Consider the following 21,792-nt stretch of genomic DNA (forward strand, 5'->3'; position numbering starts at 1 on the left):
TCATTGTGAGTGTTATTTGTTATTTATTTCCATTAAGTTTACAGACAGTTTTAGTTATTCTAATCAATCGATAATCATTACCGTATACGTACATGTACTTCATCAGAGATCGATCGTATGCTTTCAAACGTGGGTAACATTAATATTGGGGAATAATAAATTGATGATCCTGTTGATGCATAAAACTAAATAAACCAAATCAAATAAAGTATGTGTAGCAAATGTGAAGCATGCGAGAACAGGCAATCCCCTTGACCTCTGTGCAATGCACAACGTTACAATACACAGTGTAAAAGTTATCTCCCGTAGTTACGGAGATTGCCGATAGGATTACCAAGGTATAGTGTTCCGGTTAAAATGAAAAACACGGTAACCGCATAATGGAAGGTGTATACACACCTCCATAAAAACAGATAAACAAAACACGAAGGTACGTAGAAATATGTTTTAATGGTTTTAATAAAACATGTAAATCCTGTCATCTTATACATATCATATATAGGAATTCTATTGAGAAACAACATGACAGCTTAAAAAATGAAAACAGGAATTTCATTTGGAAATGTATATACAGATTTCAATGCGTTCTTGGACTTAACACTTCCTTTCGAGCTCGCCATATATTTGTCGACTTTACTTTCAGTAAACAAAGAACAGTGACCTTTTATTTCATGCCGACAATAGTAAATAAAAGTTATAAGATTTGGTTTTAATTCTACTGTACATGTACAATGTAAATATACTTTCACTCAACAGGTACTGATGTACGGCTTATATTTAAGTATTGCTACTGCCAACAATCGTTGATAAAATAGACAATTTTAAAAATTCTTGACAATATAGGGGAAAAAAGAGGATAGTCTTCTATGTTACTGAACAGAAAAAAATGGAAAGAGAACGAAAAATAATAAACAAGAACAAAAGGTGAGAATGAGATCTTTGTACAAGTAGTAATTATCCTGTACATGGAATTCATACAATGTTTGCAGACAAATAAGTCAGGTCAGTAATTGCAGAATCAGATTTTATATTCACCTACTGTAGCGAAATAACAAAATGGCCACAATTAAAAACATAAGTCTCTCACACAGTGGAATTTATTTCACTAAAATTATAAATTGAACGAGCTCACGAATGTAAAATATAATGAATCTTACTAAAGAACTGAGAATCATCTCCTAGAGCTATGAACTAACATGACCACCATACACCCTAATGATATATAGTCACATAACTTGACCACCATATACGCCGTAATGATTTATAGTCACATAATGATATAGAATTCACAAGTTAGCATGGTAGCCTCCCCTTGTGAACTCTTCAGAGTGTAGTAAGGCTTGGATGTCTGGACATCAAGCTTAGCTAGGATGTCCATCATACTATAAGCCAATATAATGTTCTTATCCAACAACATTTTCACGGTGATTAAATTTATACTAAAATTTTGTACATCATTGTACTTATTAATTGTGGAAACTTTTTCATAAGGAATAATTTTCAAGAGTACTGACCACCCGCAAAATACACCAAATTTAATAACACTCGAAAAGTAATCTGTATGCCCCTCCCACTCTCCCCATGCCATATAAATAAAATGAAATGATTGTTAACTGTAGTACTCATATCAATGAATTCCACCACGAACATTTTAAACAATTTGGAATATTTCACAAAAATGGTAAATATCTTTTATGGCAAACTTTATTCATGATGATTTTTCCTCAATATTCATTGTGTTAAAAATTGAGTTGCATCAATCAATTTTCGAGTTGGCATCAAATCCCCATGATCATTCTAGACTAATAATTGTTTATAAATAAGTCCCTTGTACATGACTGTCAAGACTAGTTCATGTGATTTCCACGTCCCCAGTTATGATGCTCGTTGCCATCATCTTGTTGCTGTCGCCGACTTGAGGGCGCCATTCCGAAGCCAGACACACCCCCTTGTCTGTTGGGTAGATATTTGTACCTGAACATAAAAAGAACCAGCTTTATACTCTGGCATACACATACAAAATCAGGGTCCATATTAAAGAAACAAATCTTATGAAATCTAAAATCAGTGCCATACATTCCAAACTTCTTCTGAATTAGGTAAGGGAGTTTTCATTAGGGAAGGCTATATCACTGTAACTGCAGGCTATTTAATGGTAATTTTATTTTTTAATTTCATTACTGTCCAGGAGCAATTAAATATAACAACTTAAGGTACTACATGGCAAGGTTACTTTACTTTTATAACCAATTTATTCTTGATACTAAAACATCATTACCATCTTGAATCATTTTGATGAAAATAATGCTGCACTTACAATATATTTGGAACTGTAAGAAAGCGTGATCCTCCAAAGTCTTGTGGGTATTTAAACATTAAAAAGAAGTACAAGTGGCCAACAAGTATTCCAAGAAGTTCCGAGATTCCTCTGCAGAGAGAAATATAAGGTGATTTTGAACACCTTGTCATGTGACAACAAAATATTTATCGTTTAAAGGATGCAAAATTTGACTTTGATCTGAAGAATTAACAATATTGATCTGACAAATATCATAAGCTTTTGTAAATTGGTCAATAATTCACATGGTTATCAGGAACAACTATTTGGACAATTTATCTCCTAGGTATTGGTGTAAGTACTGGTTGTGTTGGTCATAAACAAACTTGTTCGTTGTACAATACACAGTATTCAATCTATATCATACATACCCTTGGCCCAATATCATGTTGAATGCGAGCAGAACCCAAGGTAGGTACATTGCCTGAGAACATAGAATTCATCACAATAGCTGCTATTTTGAAGAAAATACACGAGCCCTGGGCGGATCTATCGCCTGGGAAGTTTGATTTAATTTATCATGATGAGTATTACTGTAGATACTGATAATGGTACATTTTACATTGGACTAAACGGTTGAGGATGTCACTGACAGACAAATATCTTACAAATATGATAAATTGGCTGAAACTTCACAAGAAATTGATATAGCATTAAAAAAATACAATTTTTTTTTTATAAAAGTTAGACAAAGAAACCAAGATCTATAACTTTTTACATCTTCCATACCAACCTTAAACTGTGTTCCAAACCAGAACTGTACAACTGTTTCTTTGTTTAGCTGACACCAATATATATATAGTACACTCAGAACCATGGGGTCCATCAATAACTACAACAGAAATCATTCAGTCTTTATCAACCATATATATAGTACACTCAGAACCATGGGGTCCATCAATAACTACATCAGAAATCATTCAGGCTTTATCACCATATATATAGTACACTCAGAACCATGGGTCCATCAATAACTACAACAGAAATCATTCAGTCTTTATCAACCCATATATATAGTACACTCAGAACCATCAGTCCATCAAAACTACACAGGCTTATCAACCAAATAAGTACACTCAGAACCATGGTCCATCAATAACTACAACAGAAATCATTCAGGCTTTATCAACCATATATATAGTACACTCAGAACCATGGGGTCCATCAATAACTACAACAGAAATCATTCAGGCTTTATCAACCATATATATAGTACACTCAGAACCATGGGGTCCATCAATAACTACAACAGAAATCATTCAGGCTTATCAACCATATATATAGTACACTCAGAACCATGGGGTCCATCAATACTACAACAGAAATCATTCAGGCTTTATCAACCATATATATATAGTACACTCAGAACCATGGGGTCCATCAATAACTACAACAGAAATCATTCAGGCTTTATCAACCATATATATAGTACACTCAGAACCATGGGGTCCATCAATAACTACAACAGAAATCATTCAGGCTTTATCAACCATATATATAGTACACTCAGAACCATGGGGTCCATCAATAACTACAACAGAAATCATTCAGGCTTTATCAACCATATATATAGTACACTCAGAACCATGGGGTCCATCAATAACTACAACAGAAATCATTCAGGCTTTATCAACCATATATATAGTACACTCAGAACCATGGGGTCCATCAATAACTACAACAGAAATCATTCAGGCTTTATCAACCATATATATAGTACACTCAGAACCATGGGGTCCATCAATAACTACAACAGAAATCATTCAGGCTTTATCAACCATATATATAGTACACTCAGAACCATGGGGTCCATCAATAACTACAACAGAAATCATTCAGGCTTTATCAACCATATATATAGTACACTCAGAACCATCAGGTCCATCAATAACTACAACAGAAATCATTCAGGCTTATCAACCATATATATAGTACACTCAGAACCATGGGGTCCATCAATAACTACAACAGAAATCATTCAGGCTTTATCAACCATATATATAGTACACTCAGAACCATGGGGTCCATCAATAACTACAACAGAAATCATTCAGGCTTTATCAACCATATATATAGTACACTCAGAACCATGGGGTCCATCAATACTACAACAGAAATCATTCAGGCTTTATCAACCATATATATAGTACACTCAGAACCATGGGGTCCATCAATAACTACAACAGAAATCATTCAGGCTTTATCAACCATATATATAGTACACTCAGAACCATGGGGTCCATCAATAACTACAACAGAAATCATTCAGGCTTTATCAACCATATATATAGTACACTCAGAACCATGGGGTCCATCAATACTACAACAGAAATCATTCAGTCTTTATAATTATCAACCATATATATAGTACACTCAGAACCATGGGGTCCATCAATAACTACAACAGAAATCATTCAGGCTTTATCAACCATATACATAGTACACTCAGAACCATGGGGTCCATCAATACTACAACAGAAATCATTCAGTCTTTATAATTATCAACCATATATATAGTACACTCAGAACCATCAGGTCCATCAATAACTACAACAGAAATCATTCAGGCTTTATCAACCATATATATAGTACACTCAGAACCATGGGGTCCATCAATAACTACAACAGAAATCATTCAGGCTTTATCAACACCATATATATAGTACACTCAGAACCATGGGGTCCATCAATACTACAACAGAAATCATTCAGGCTTTATCAACCATATATATAGTACACTCAGAACCATCAGGTCCATCAATAACTACAACAGAAATCATTCAGGCTTTATCAACCATATATATAGTACACTCAGAACCATGAGGTCCATCAATACTACAACAGAAATCATTCAGGCTTTATCAACCATATATATAGTACACTCAGAACCATGGGGTCCATCAATAACTATAACAGAAATCATTCAGGCTTTATCAACCATATATATAGTACACTCAGAACCATGGGGTCCATCAATACTACAACAGAAATCATTCGGGCTTTATCAACCATATATATAGTACACTCAGAACCATCAGGTCCATCAATAACTACAACAGAAATCATTCAGGCTTATCAACCATATATATAGTACACTCAGAACCATGGGGTCCATCAATACTACAACAGAAATCATTCAGGCTTTATCAACCATATATATAGTACACTCAGAACCATGGGGTCCATCAATACTACAACAGAAATCATTCAGGCTTTATCAACCATATATATAGTACACTCAGAACCATGGGGTCCATCAATACTACAACAGAAATCATTCAGGCTTTATCAACCATATATATAGTACACTCAGAACCATGGGGTCCATCAAATACTACAACAGAAATCATTCAGGCTTTATCAACCATATATATAGTACACTCAGAACCATGGGGTCCATCAATAACTACAACAGAAATCATTCAGGCTTTATCAACCATATATATAGTACACTCAGAACCATGGGGTCCATCAATAACTACAACAGAAATCATTCAGGCTTATCAACCATATATATAGTACACTCAGAACCATGGGGTCCATCAATACTACATCAGAAATCATTCAGGCTTTATCAACTATATATATATAGTACACTCAGAACCATCAGGTCCATCAATACTACAACAGAAATCATTCAGGCTTATCAACCATATATATAGTACACTCAGAACCATGGGGTCCATCAATACTACAACAGAAATCATTCAGGCTTTATCAACCATATATATAGTACACTCAGAACCATGGGGTCCATCAATAACTACAACAGAAATCATTCAGGCTTTATCAACCATATATATAGTACACTCAGAACCATGGGGTCCATCAATACTACAACAGAAATCATTCAGGCTTTATCAACCATATATATAGTACACTCAGAACCATGGGGTCCATCAATAACTACAACAGAAATCATTCAGGCTTTATCAACCATATATATAGTACACTCAGAACCATGGGGTCCATCAATAACTACAACAGAAATCATTCAGGCTTTATCAACCATATATATAGTACACTCAGAACCATGGGGTCCATCAATAACTACAACAGAAATCATTCAGGCTTTATCAACCATATATATAGTACACTCAGAACCATGGGGTCCATCAATACTACAACAGAAATCATTCAGGCTTTATCAACCATATATATAGTACACTCAGAACCATGGGGTCCATCAATACTACAACAGAAATCATTCAGGCTTTATCAACCATATATATAGTACACTCAGAACCATGGGGTCCATCAATAACTACAACAGAAATCATTCAGGCTTTATCAACCATATATATATAGTACACTCAGAACCATGGGGTCCATCAATACTACAACAGAAATCATTCAGGCTTTATCAACCATATATATAGTACACTCAGAACCATGGGGTCCATCAATACTACAACAGAAATCATTCAGGCTTTATCAACCATATATATAGTACACTCAGAACCATGGGGTCCATCAATACTACAACAGAAATCATTCAGGCTTTATCAACCATATATATAGTACACTCAGAACCATCAGGTCCATCAATAACTACAACAGAAATCATTCAGGCTTATCAACCATATATATAGTACACTCAGAACCATGGGGTCCATCAATACTACAACAGAAATCATTCAGGCTTTATCAACCATATATATAGTACACTCAGAACCATGGGGTCCATCAATAACTATAACAGAAATCATTCAGGCTTTATCAACCATATATATAGTACACTCAGAACCATTGGTCCATCAATAACTACAACAGAAATCATTCAGGCTTTATCAACCATATATATAGTACACTCAGAACCATGGGGTCCATCAATACTACAACAGAAATCATTCAGGCTTCATACCATATAATATAGTACACTCAGAACCATGGGTCCATCAATACTACAACAGAAATCATTCAGGCTTTATCAACCATATATATAGTACACTCAGAACCATGGGGTCCATCAATAACTACAACAGAAATCATTCAGGCTTTATCAACCATATATATAGTACACTCAGAACCATGGGGTCCATCAATACTACAACAGAAATCATTCAGGCTTTATCAACCATATATATAGTACACTCAGAACCATGGGGTCCATCAATAACTACAACAGAAATCATTCAGGCTTTATCAACCATATATATAGTACACTCAGAACCATGGGGTCCATCAATAACTACAACAGAAATCATTCAGGCTTTATCAACCATATATATAGTACACTCAGAACCATGGGGTCCATCAATAACTACATCAGAAATCATTCAGGCTTTATCAACCATATATATAGTACACTCAGAACCATGGGGTCCATCAATACTACAACAGAAATCATTCAGGCTTTATCAACCATATATATAGTACACTCAGAACCATGGGGTCCATCAATAACTACAACAGAAATCATTCAGGCTTTATCAACCATATATATAGTACACTCAGAACCATGGGGTCCATCAATACTACATCAGAAATCATTCAGGCTTTATCAACCATATATATAGTACACTCAGAACCATGGGGTCCATCAATACTACAACAGAAATCATTCAGGCTTTATCAACCATATATATAGTACACTCAGAACCATGGGGTCCATCAATACTACAACAGAAATCATTCAGGCTTTATCAACCATATATATAGTACACTCAGAACCATGGGGTCCATCAATACTACAACAGAAATCATTCAGGCTTTATCAACCATATATATAGTACACTCAGAACCATGGGGTCCATCAATAACTACAACAGAAATCATTCAGGCTTTATCAACCATATATATAGTACACTCAGAACCATGGGGTCCATCAATATACTACAACAGAAATCATTCAGGCTTTATCAACCATATATATAGTACACTCAGAACCATGGGGTCCATCAATAACTACAACAGAAATCATTCAGGCTTTATCAACCATATATATAGTACACTCAGAACCATGGGGTCCATCAATACTACAACAGAAATCATTCAGGCTTTATCAACCATATATATATAGTACACTCAGAACCATGGGGTCCATCAATAACTATAACAGAAATCATTCAGGCTTTATCAACCATATATATAGTACACTCAGAACCATCGGGTCCATCAATAACTACAACAGAAATCATTCAGGCTTTATCAACCATATATATAGTACACTCAGAACCATGGGGTCCATCAATAACTACATCAGAAATCATTCAGGCTTTATCAACCATATATATAGTACACTCAGAACCATGGGGTCCATCAATAACTACAACAGAAATCATTCAGGCTTTATCAACCATATATATAGTACACTCAGAACCATGGGGTCCATCAATAACTACAACAGAAATCATTCAGGCTTTATCAACCATATATATAGTACACTCAGAACCATGGGGTCCATCAATACTACAACAGAAATCATTCAGGCTTTATCAACCATATATATAGTACACTCAGAACCATGGGGTCCATCAATAACTACAACAGAAATCATTCAGGCTTTATCAACCATATATATAGTACACTCAGAACCATGGGGTCCATCAATACTACAACAGAAATCATTCAGGCTTTATCAACCATATATATAGTACACTCAGAACCATGGGGTCCATCAATAACTACAACAGAAATCATTCAGGCTTTATCATATATATAGTACACTCAGAACCATGGTCCTCAATACTACATCAACCATATATATAGTACACTCAGAACCATGGGGTCCATCAATACTACAACAGAAATCATTCAGTACTAGTTATCAACCATATATATAGTACACTCAGAACCATGGGGTCCATCAATCTACAACAGAAATCATTCAGGCTTTATCAACATATAATAGTACATCAGAACCATGGGGTCATCAATACTACAACAGAAATTATTCAGGCTTATCAACCATATATACCTCATGGGGTTAATTAGCAAGCTTTATAAAACTAAGGGTCCATCAATAACTGAAATCATTCAGTCTTTTCAAAAATATACAATGTTATCAACTTCCAACGTAGATTTCGCCTATAAATAATAAGTCCAATTATCTTAACAAACATGTTAAGGAAAAAAATATATAACTAGAACACTGACACGTCAGAAAGGGCCCCGCTATGTGTCTGACGTGCTTAAGTGGAAAAGTAGTATTTTGACAACGAATTCTTACATGTTAGCTATATGTTGCTAATAAATAATTAATGTCAACATTAATTGGGAAACCGATGATGGTACATTATTATAATTCTTTGGAAAAAGTCTTCAAAGTATTTAACTTGAATCCTGATTCCAAGCTAACATTACATTAAGAGCATACAATTAACTCAAATAAATTTGACCTTGACCTTTGACTTAGTAACCTTGGCCCATGACCTTACCTTTGGACAGTCAACTCCTTGTTTAATTCTGAACAACTTTGCATCATAATGTTATAACAAAATGTTTATCAGTTAAGAGCAACAACATTGTGATTTTTTAAAATGTTAAAATCCAAGATGGCCGATTTTTTAATTTAATTTCAGCCTGAAAAATTACCAAGCAGATCTAGGATGGATGGGGAATCATCATGTAAAATATGGGGAAAATACTCCACTCCCTTCCATCATTAATGTGCAAAAGAAAAAAAAGACGGACAGACGGACGGACGGACAGACAGACGGACGGACGGACGGACAACCTGATTACTATAGGGCACCCGCATCTCGATGCGGGGCCCTAATTACCAACAAGTGGTCTAGAGGGCCTGTTACTGGTCATGAATACTAACTGGTATATGTATAACATATAAGACGGTAATCAGTGTTCCTAGTGACTTTACTATACGACAGCTATTATCTACAGCAACGTTTACCAGTGATACAATATATATTTATTTCTTCTGTCCTTTAAACAAAGACAGTCAATGAATCAGTCACTAATCCTACATTAGATTGTAAACCACAACAAAAGGATACAACAAGTGATAGCCAGTTGAAGAGTAACAAGAAGGCATATTCAGCAGGCTTTCCAGCAAAGATACCTGCAATTATAAAAAGAGTAAGTATAGTTCTAAGTAAATAGTCTAATGATATAACATTTCTCATATCATAAGGACTAAAAAATGACATTAGGAGTACTAGTATGGTTTATGAGTGGGGGATTATGTGACTGTAGTGATACACATATAGCATCCCAAAATTACAGCTTCATCAATCTTCATCCATGGCTGGGAATGTACATAATATATCTTAAACAAAGATGAATTTCTCGCAATATTCAGTTAATAAGAAGATAATTTTTTTTTGTTAGCTATGTAGTTAGATCAAATCATGTGTTGAGTAAAATGTAATCTATTCTTTTCCTATATAGCTAGCTAGCAATAATCAACAAGAGACTCAAAGGCCGATCATCTGGCAGACTTTGCCCCATTTGAACAGAAAAAGAATTACGGTAAACCTTTGGTTAGTTCGAACAAAATTAATTAGATATTGATGGACCAGTTCAAATTATCCAAAGTTAATCGTCGGGAAAAAATTGTGTGTTTGAACTATCTGCCGGTTTACCATAAATATGGTGGTTTTTTTCATGATGGTGACTTTGTTTGGTGTACATCTCTGGTTTTCTATGACAGTAGATCATCATAACCCTTTACTGCTGTTGAACCCTATCTGTGAACGACGAAAGTACTATACTGTAGCAAGTGTACATTGTACTGAATGAAGTGACGCAACAAGATAGTCGCGTCCCACTCACCCTAAGGTGACGATGGTTGGCTGAACTTGAAGTATGCAGAGTTGAAAATAATTTAAGTCTTATTTGCTGAATCAGCTGAACATTGTGGCTACGCTACAAAAGCATGTCAGAAGAATAAATAAACAAATAAATGCAATAAATCTGGTTATGTTCTTGTTTTTTTTTATTTAAACATATCCACATTGCTCAAAAAAGCGTCAAAAATAGGAATTGGGAATATCAAGTGCATTGACAACAGCATGCTCAGTAAATTCAGAAAGGAAACGAGGATCTGAATGAAGACAATATCTCATTGTCTGAAAAACACATTCAGTAACGTTGTACTGAGGGCTATAAGGAGGCTGAAAAACTAATGAAATTCCATGATTGTCTCACATTCTCTTCAATATTTGTTCTCCTTGGTGATGGTGGCAAGACCCGCAGTTGTCCATGATGATAGCGTCACCCCTTGAAAATTTTGGATTCCCTATGTCATTTGTCTTTAGCAAGCTTCATCGAAAAAAAATTTCATTTCAAAAGCGTAGATGGTCCATTAATAATATTATAATGATCTTTTCCAAAATAGCTGCATCATACATTAACAGTAAGGCTGGCATTGCTAGCGTAGCACTGCATCTCTACAGCCCTCGTACCCACAACACTATGTCCATACGTACCGTTTCCAGAGGTTGAAATTGCCTCATCAAAGAAATGCATCTGCCGTAGAGTGTAACTCATCATCTTGGCCAAAAACCTGATAACAGTATCATCATGATTTCAGTGTTTCTTCAGGAGTTTGTTGAATTCTTTTGTGCGACATGTCCCAGAAGTGTTTAATAACGTTATTTATTTTGGATACCGACAGAACATTTTCGGCAGTACAGATATTATTTCTCAGGTCTCCTTGAATTTCCCGACAGTAAATACTATTATGGTTTTTAGCAGAGATTCCTCTGTGGGTTTCCCCTTGGCATAAATCTGTTCTGTACTGCTTTGATTAACTAAGATGTTGAAGATTTTACCTTAGTTAAACTGTCATTCCTAGCTATTCCAATAACAAACACATGTATATACAGTCCAACAAGAGGCCCAGAGGGCCTGTATCGCTCACCTGGTTTGTAATGCCAAGTAATGTTCTGAATATAAGTTCATTGTTTCTTTTCTGAAGGAATTTGGATATTTACCTCTAATTCCCCTATTGGGCCCCACTCTTTCTGCTCCAGGGGGTTAAAGCCAAAAGTTATATGAATTCTGTTAACGCCAAGGATGTTTCTGGCCAAATTTGGTTACAATCCATGCAGAACTCTAGGACAAGTAGCGATTTATATAATTTACCTCTATTTCCCCTATTGGGCCCCGCCCCTCCTGCCCCCGGGGGGTCAGAGCCAAAATCTATGCAAGTTCTGTTCCCCTTCCCCAAAGGATGTTTCTGGCCAAATTTGGTTACAATCCATGCAGAACTCTATGACTAGTAGCGATTTAAAGGATTTACCTCTATTTCCCCTACTGGGCCCCGCCCCTCCTGCCCCTTGGGGGTCAGAGCCAAAACTTATACGAGTTCGGTTCCCCTTCCCCCAAGGATGTTTCTGGCCAAATTTGGTTTCAATCCATGCAGAACTCTAGGACAAGTAGCGATTTATAGGATTTACCTCGATTTCCCCTATTGGGCCCCGCCCCTCCTGCCCCTGGGGGGTCAGAGTCAAAACTTATACGAGTTCTGGTCCCCTTCCCCCAAGGATGTTTCTGGCGAAATTTGGTTACAATCCATGCAGAACTCTAGGACAAGTAGCGATTTATAGGATTTACCTCTATTTCCCCTACTGGGCCCCGCCCCTCCTGCCCCTGGGGGGTCAGAGCCAAAACTTATACAAGTTCTGTTCCTCTTCCCCCAAGGATGTTTCTGGCAAAATTTGGTTACAATCCATGCAGAACTCTATGACTAGTAGCGATTTAAAGGATTTACCTCTATTTCCCCTACTGGGCCCCGCCCCTCCTGCCCCTTGGGGGTCAGAGCCAAAACTTATACGAGTTCCGTTCCCCTTCCCCCAAGGATGTTTCTGACCAAATTTGGTTACAATCCATGCAGAACTCTATGAGAAGTAGCGATTTATAGGATTTACCTCTATTTCCCCTACTGGGCCCCGCCCCTCCTGCCCCTGGGGGGTCAGAGCCAAAACTTATACAAGTTCTGTTCCCCTTCCCCAAAGGATGTTTCTGGCTAAATTTGGTTACAATCCATGCAGAACTCTATGACTAGTAGAGATTTAAAGGATTTACCTCTATTTCCCCTACTGGGCCCCGCCCCTCCTGCCCCTGGGGGGTCAGAGCCAAAACTTATATGAGTTCTGTTCCCCTTCCCCCAAGGATGTTTCTGGCCAAATTTGGTTACAATCCATGCAGAACTCTATGACTAGTAGCGATTTATAGGATTTACCTCTATTTCCCCTACTGGGCCCTGCCCCTGGGGGGTCAGAGCCAAAACTTATACAAGTTCTGTTCCCCTTCCCCCAAGGATGTTTCTGGCAAAATTTGGTTACAATCCATGCAGAACTCTATGACTAGAAGCGATTTAAAGGAAATGTTGACGGACGGACGGACGGACACCGCGCCATGACATAAGCTCACCGGCCCTTCGGGCCAGGTGAGCTAAAAATTATATTAAAACCGTCCAATAAAAAGTTAGTTATCTATCTGTATATTTGGGTTTCGTGAATTTGAACATCCATTTGTTGTAACCTTGCAAAGTGGAAATTTCAACTATTCCAAATCAAACTGCATATATATATACCCATATTCAGTGTAAACACATGGGCTGCATCACCTGTATCCAAATTACCTGTTGTTATAACTTGATACAAAATGCAGATGATAATCGGACCAGGTGTATTTTAGCAGATTTAAAATAAATTCTTGAGCTCTCACTAGGAAACTTGTCAGCTCCAATTAGCACAAGTGATTAGTTGTTGTTGACTTTTCCTTTGATCAGACTGTATTTTGCTTCAGCATTTTATGATAAACTTTACATAAAATGTTATAGGATTATCTCAGTTATAAGTCAATGCTGATATACCGTCGGTTTTTTAATGTCTTTCACCTCCCCCAGGTGTAGATACCTGGATATTACTTCACTGCTTACAGCCTGCTTTAAGAATTCATTCCTGTACGTAAGGAGCCCTGGATAAAAAAAAAATTTCAGGAAACTGTCTACGGTGTCCGCCATCTTGCACAAACATGTACCAAATTGTAACATCCAAACCCATGTGCCCTTTAAGTCATATTTGGCCCCGCCTACCTTGTAAACGGACCATCCAATGAGAAAACGTTTTGATTCTCGACGCCGCGGAGTAATTGTCTTTGATCATGTACTATTGATACTTGTCGTATTTGTGTAACACTTTCGACATTCACAGAAATAGGGTTCAACAGCAGTAAGTCATGATCAGATGACCTAACAAGAGGCCCAGAGGGCCTGTATCGCTCACCTGGTTTGCAATGCCTAGGAATGTTCTGAATACAAGTTCATTGTTTCTTTTCTGAAGGAATTTGAATATTTACCTCTAATTCCCCTATTGGGCCCCACTCTTTCTGCTCCAGGGGGTCAAAACCAAAATTTATACAAATTCTGTTAACCCCAAGGATGTTTCTGGGCCAAATTTGGTTAAAATCCAAGCAGAACTATATGACTATTAGCGATTTATAGGATTTACCTCTATTTCCACTATGGGGCCCCACCCCTCCTGCCCCTGAGGGGTCAGAGACAAAATTTATACAATTTTCTGTTCTCCTTCCCCCAAGGATGCATTTCTGGCCAAATTTGGTTACAATCCATGCAGAACTCTAGGACAAGTAGTGATTTATAGGATTTACCTCTATTTCCCCTATTGGGCCCCACCTCTCTTGCTCCCAGGGGATCAGAGACAAAATTTATACAAGTTCTGTTCCCCTTCCCCCAAGGATGTTTCTGGTCAAATTTGGTTACAATCCATGTAAAACTCTAGGATAAGTAGCGATTTATAAGATTACCTCTAATACCCCTATTGGGCCCCGCCCTCCTGCCCCCCGTGGGGTCAGAGCCAAAATTTATACAAGTTCTGTTCCCCTTCCCCCAAGGATGTTTGTGGCCAAATTTGGTCACAATCCATGCAGAACTCTAGGTCAAGTAGCGATTTATAGGATTTACCTCTATTCCCCCTATTGGGCCCGCCCCTCCTGCCCCTGAGGGGTCAGAGCGGAAATTTATACAAGTTCTGTTCCCCTTTATTCAAGGATGTTTCTGGCCAAATTTGGTTTCAATCCATGCAGAACTCTAGGAGAAGTAGCGATTTATAGGATTTACCTCTATTTCCCCTATTGGGCCCCGCCCCTCCTGCCCCTGGGGGGTCAGAGCCAAAACTTATACAAGTTCTGTTTCCCCCTTCCCCCAAGGATGTTTCTGGCTAAATTTGGTTACAATCCATGCAGAACTCTATGACTAGTAGAGATTTAAAGGATTTACCTCTATTTCCCCTACTGGGCCCCGCCCCTCCTGCCCCTGGGGGGTCAGAGCCAAAACTTATATGAGTTCTGTTCCCCTTCCCCCAAGGATGTTTCTGGCCAAATTTGGTTACAATCCATGCAGAACTCTATGACTAGTAGCGATTTATAGGATTTACCTCTATTTCCCCTACTGGGCCCCGCCCCTCCTGCCCCTGGGGGGTCAGAGCCAAAACTTATACAAGTTCTGTTCCCCTTCCCCCAAGGATGTTTCTGGCAAAATTTGGTTACAATCCATGCAAAACTCTATGACTAGAAGCAATTTAAAGGAAATGTTGACGGACGGACGGACGGACACCGTGCCATGACAATATTAAGCTCACCGGCCCTTCGGGCCAGGTGAGCTAAAAATTATATCAAAACTGTCCATAAAAAGTTAGTTATCTATCTGTATATTTGGGTTTCGTGAATTTGAACATCCATTTGTTGTAACCTTGCAAAGTGGAAATTTCAACTATTCCAAATCAAACTGCATATATATATACCCATATTCAGTGTAAACACATGGGCTGCATCACCTGTATCCAAATTACCTGTTGTTATAACTTGATACAAAATGCAGATGATAATCGGACCAGGTGTATTTTAGCAGATTTAAAATAAATTCTTGAGCTCTCACTAGGAAACTTGTCAGCTCCAATTAGCACAAGTGATTAGTTGTTGTTGACTTTTCCTTTGATCAGACTGTATTTTGCTTCAGCATTTTATGATAAACTTTACATAAAATGTTATAGGATTATCTCAGTTATAAGTCAATGCTGATATACCGTCGGTTTTTTAATGTCTTTCACCTCCCCCAGGTGTAGATACCTGGATGTTACTTCACTGCTTACAGCCTGCTTTAAGAATTCATTCCTGTACGTAAGGAGCCCTGGATAAAAAAAAAATTTCAGGAAACTGTCTACGGTGTCCGCCATCTTGCACAAACATGTACCAAATTGTAACATCCAAACCCATGTGCCCTTTAAGTCATATTTGGCCCCGCCTACCTTGTAAACGGACCATCCAATGAGAAAACGTTTTGATTCTCGACGCCGCGGAGTAATTGTCTTTGATCATGTACTATTGATACTTGTCGTATTTGTAGAACACTTTCGACATTCACAGAAATAGGGTTCAACAGCAGTAAGTCATGATCAGATGACCTAACAAGAGGCCCAGAGGGCCTGTATCGCTCACCTGGTTTGCAATGCCTAGGAATGTTCTGAATACAAGTTCATTGTTTCTTTTCTGAAGGAATTTGAATATTTACCTCTAATTCCCCTATTGGGCCCCACTCTTTCTGCTCCAGGGGGTCAAAACCAAAATTTATACAAATTCTGTTAACCCCAAGGATGTTTCTGGGCCAAATTTGGTTAAAATCCAAGCAGAACTATATGACTATTAGCGATTTATAGGATTTACCTCTATTTCCACTATGGGGCCCCGCCCCTCCTGCCCCTGAGGGGTCAGAGACAAAATTTATACAATTTTCTGTTCTCCTTCCCCCAAGGATGCATTTCTGGCCAAATTTGGTTACAATCCATGCAGAACTCTAGGACAAGTAGCGATTTATAGGATTTACCTCTATTTCCCCTATTGGGCCCCACCTCTCTTGCTCCCAGGGGATCAGAGACAAAATTTATACAAGTTCTGTTCCCCTTCCCCCAAGGATGTTTCTGGTCAAATTTGGTTACAATCCATGTAAAACTCTAGGATAAGTAGCGATTTATAAGATTACCTCTAATACCCCTATTGGGCCCCGCCCTCCTGCCCCCCGTGGGGTCAGAGCCAAAATTTATACAAGTTCTGTTCCCCTTCCCCCAAGGATGTTTGTGGCCAAATTTGGTCACAATCCATGCAGAACTCTAGGTCAAATAGCGATTTATAGGATTTACCTCTATTCCCCCTATTGGGCCCGCCCCTCCTGCCCCGGGGGGGTCAGAGCGGAAATTTATACAAGTTCTGTTCCCCTTTATCCAAGGATGTTTCTGGCCAAATTTGGTTTCAATCCATGCAGAACTCTAGGACAAGTAGCGATTTATAGGATTTACCTCTATTTCCCCTATTGGGCCCCGCCCCTCCTGCCCCTGGGGGGTCAGAGTCAAAACTTATACGAGTTCTGGTCCCCTTCCCCCAAGGATGTTTCTGGCCAAATTTGGTTACAATCCATGCAGAACTCTATGACTAGTAGCGATTTATAGGATTTACCTCTATTTCCGCTACTGGGCCCCCCCCCTGTGAATCGATCATGAATTATCCATGAACATTCATGAACTATTCATGAACTATTCATCAAAAGTTCATGAACTAAGTTCATGAACATTCACGAATGTTCTTGAACATTAAATGGCCTAATGGAAATAATACACAGCATTTTCATGCACATTTCATGAACTTGTTCTGTTCCCCTTCCCCCAAGGATGTTTGTGGCCAAATTTGGTTACAATCCATGCAGAACTCTATGACTAGTAGCGATTTAAAGGAAATGTTGACGGACAGAAGGACGACGGACGCCGACAGACGACGCGCTATGACATAAGCTCACCGGCCCTTCGGACCAGGTGAGCTAAAAATGACCTTCATTTACAATACGTACCGGTTTCCAAACGTGTGGAGTATGAATAGAGGAAATACAGGTTGATGAGGTAATGAAATCCATTTCCTCCTGATATTGGATAGAACAGTACTGATGTCAATGGTCTCCAGAACTATAAATGAAGAAACAAAGAAATAATATCATAAATGAGTGCTATAGTACTGTATTTTCCAGAGTATAAGTCGCATCTTTTTTCCCTGAAAATCAAGAGTGTGACTCATACAACACTGCGACTTATCTGTGGACGAAAATCATAATTTAATGATGTTTTTGCATGCATTACTAAATTGTGATTGCAGATTCACATGCGAAAATCCCAAGTTTTACTTTACTTGTTAGTTTAGTAAAGTTTTACATAAACAAGAGGCCCAGAGGGCCTGTATCGCTCACCTGGTTTATAATGCCAAGTAATGTTCTGAATACAGGTTCATTGTTTCTTTTCTGAAGGAATTTTAATATTAACCTCTAAATCCCCTATTGGGCCCCACCTGTCCTGCCACCGGGGAGCAAGAGCCAAAATTTATACAAGTTCTGTTCCCCTTCCCCCAAGGATGTTTGTGGCCAAATTTGGTTACAATCCATGTAGAACTCTATGACTAGTAGCGATTTAAATGATTTACCTCTATTTCCCCTATTGAGCCCCGCCCCTCCTGCCCCTGGGGGATCAGAGCCAAAATTTATAAACGTTCTGTTCCCCTTCCCCCAAGGATGTTTGTGGCCAAATTTGGTTACATTCCATTCAGAACTCTATGACTAGTAGCGATTTAAAGGATTTACCTCTATTTCCTCTATTGGGCCCCACCCCTCCTGCCCCCGGGGGGCCAGAGCCAAAATTTATACAAGTTCTGTTCCCCTTCCCCCAAGGATGTTTGTGGCCAAATATGGTTACATTTCATTCAGAACTCTATGACTAGTAGCAATTTAAAGGATTTAACTCTATTTCCCCTATTGGGCCCCACCCCTCCTGCCCACGGGGGACCAGAGCCAAAATTTATACAAGTTCTGTTCCCCTTCCCCCCAAGGATGTTTGTGGACAAATTTGGTTACATTCCATTCAGAACTTTATGACTAGAAGCGATTTAAAGGATTTAACTCTATTTCCCATATTGGGCCCCACCCCTCCTGCCCCCGGGGGGCCAGAGCCAAAATTTATACATGTTCTGTTCCCCTTTCCCCAAGGATGTTTGTGGCCAAATATGGTTACAATCCATGTAGAACTCTATGACTGGTAGCGATTTAAAGGATTTACCTCTATTTCCCCTATTGGGCCCCGCCCCTCCTGCCCCTGGGGGATCAGAGCCAAAATTTATATAAGTTCTGTTCCCCTTCCCCCAAGGATGTTTGTGGCCAAATTTGGTTACAATCCATGCAGAACTCTAGGACAAGTAGCGATTTAAAGAATTTACCTCTATTTCCCCTATTGGGGCCCGCCCCTCCTGCCCCCGGGGGGTCAGAGCCAAAATTTATACAAGTTCTGTTCCCCCTCCCCCAAGGATGTTTGTGGCCAAATTTGGTTACAATACATGCAGAACTCTATGGCAAGTAGCGATTTAAAGGAAATGTTGACGGGCCAGGTGAGCTAATAAATATACCGGTTATAAATATGAAAATAATTGCGTATCAGATAATCATTAGCAGGGGTTTCATTATCTTTCAGGAGAGGCGGTACAATTGCAATTTCAATGGGTACTTTTCTATACTATCTGTATGCTATATAATGTAATTTAGCCCCAATCAGGCGGTACCACAGCCAGGTTCAACCAGCAAAAAGTACAGGGTACTGCCCAATATTGAAACTCCTGCATTAGCTTACCTTGTGTTAAATGTAATGTTTTCTCTGTTAGTTTTAATACACTGGTGCCCATCTAAATATCTTATGGCAGGTGGTTTGAGTTCAACCACAGGGCCTCGTTACTAATGATGATATATATAAGATAGGTCAAGCCTATTTATATACATTACACAAGGGAAGAAGCTCCGCCATTGGGCTGGCTAGGGGCGCCAATTTCAAACGAATATTAACAACACTTACTTTTGATATTTCTTCGTCGAAACTGTTGCTATTGTTTCATTATATATTCTAGTTTTTGTATCCAGAGTAGTTTCATGTTCGTTCTACGATCTTAACCGCATTTTAAAGCAATTTTGACGAGAGGTTACAAATATCTCGCCCTGTCCAGCTTCCGAGGAAAAAACGAATTGCAAAGTCCCCAAAACGCTTGATTTGCCTTTACTTTTACTTGCATTCTGCCCGCTTGAATTCATGTTCCGCTTTTTGTAGTAACCAGCCACCATATTTAAAACTAGGTCAAAATGTTACGGAAGGGATTCATCAATTCTAATCCGCTATAATACTATTTTATGAGGCCTCAATTTATGGTTTTCCTATATAAATGGGATAATTTATACCTAAACTGTAAGTACACATCAATGTAATCACTGTTAGAGCTATAAATATTGATATTATTGCACTTTTCATTCCGCCTTCATCTGACGTCGGAAGCTGCATCAAAGAAATAGGCCTTCGGAAATGAGTCGACAGTCAGCAAAATAACGTCCGATAAAAAAAACGGCTGACCAGTCGACTCTCATGTTATGGGAGTACTCTGAACACTAGCTAACTAGATATGCTCAACCAATTGATAATTGCCTCATACCACACTAGAGGAGAAAATGTTGCATTTCCATATAGGCTGAGGTTGAAATTCAGGTCAGGACCAGAAACACTAGCTGGATACCGATTTACTCCTGGAATGATCTGCCTATTTATTATGGAACAGACTGATTTACACACAAATACAGGTTTGTAAACAGATCCACAATTACTATAACATGACCTGTACCGGTACATGGACTTCCACACTTCTGGGGTGAGTTGACTCCCGAGAGTTAAAATCCTACTCCTTAGCTCCTATACTATAATTACACACACAAAAATACATGTACATATATGTATCGATCAAGTTCATTTATAATTGCATCACCTTATATTTAATTTCTTCAGCTCTGAGTATTTGAAATTGCGTTGATTATGTATACTAGTAGTATATAGAAGGACTACATAAAACACTAATGTTATTTTTTTTTTAAATTACCATTAGACTGTGTAGACTAAGAGAAGGCACAAATCATGTTCTCACCTGAAACTTGTACACGACGGATTCGTAATGTAGAAACAGCCACATAGGATTCAGGATGCTAAATCGCGCTAATATAGGCACCACGATCGATCCAGTAAACCAATATTTTGTTAAAAAAGGAATTCCCCTATACCAATCGCCAATATCATTTGAAGCCATCTTCGATTTCACAATAAATGTGTCCCTCTCGGCCTAAGATAGTCTAACCTGACGTGTACCTTTAACACTTTTTCATAGGCGGAAGTTTAATCACAACAACTAATGTCGGGTTTATGAATTTCACTCGGAATCCGGATTCGATTTTCCTTTTCACCTAAATCCTGTAAATTATAATATAAATTAAATCGGTATCAAACTAAAACGATCTATAGCAAAGTTGAAATAAGCTCCATATATAAGAAAATATTTAGGAAAGCGACATAAAAAGATCCCGAAATAAATAATCTGTCCTTACTGTAAATGAAAGAGAAACCGGAAGTTGAAAAAAGGTT

General features: G+C 38.2%; 1 protein-coding gene across 1 annotated transcript; it reads right to left on the reverse strand.

Annotated features, from left to right (window-relative positions):
• Nucleotides 1-431: 431 nt before the first annotated feature.
• LOC138316375 (derlin-1-like) lies at nucleotides 432-21,727 on the reverse strand. The gene is made up of 8 exons (XM_069258076.1): nucleotides 21,302-21,727; nucleotides 18,162-18,273; nucleotides 10,278-10,358; nucleotides 9,357-9,367; nucleotides 3,072-3,170; nucleotides 2,710-2,762; nucleotides 2,318-2,428; nucleotides 432-1,974 (listed from the first exon to the last, which is right to left on the reverse strand). The coding sequence occupies exons 1-8, from the start codon at nucleotides 21,458-21,460 to the stop codon at nucleotides 1,848-1,850; spliced, it is 753 nt and encodes a 250-aa protein (XP_069114177.1). The 5' UTR covers nucleotides 21,461-21,727; the 3' UTR covers nucleotides 432-1,847.
• Nucleotides 21,728-21,792: the final 65 nt, after the last annotated feature.

Source organism: Argopecten irradians, chromosome 2, assembly GCF_041381155.1.
Source record: "Argopecten irradians isolate NY chromosome 2, Ai_NY, whole genome shotgun sequence".
NCBI lineage: Eukaryota > Metazoa > Mollusca > Bivalvia > Pectinida > Pectinidae > Argopecten > Argopecten irradians.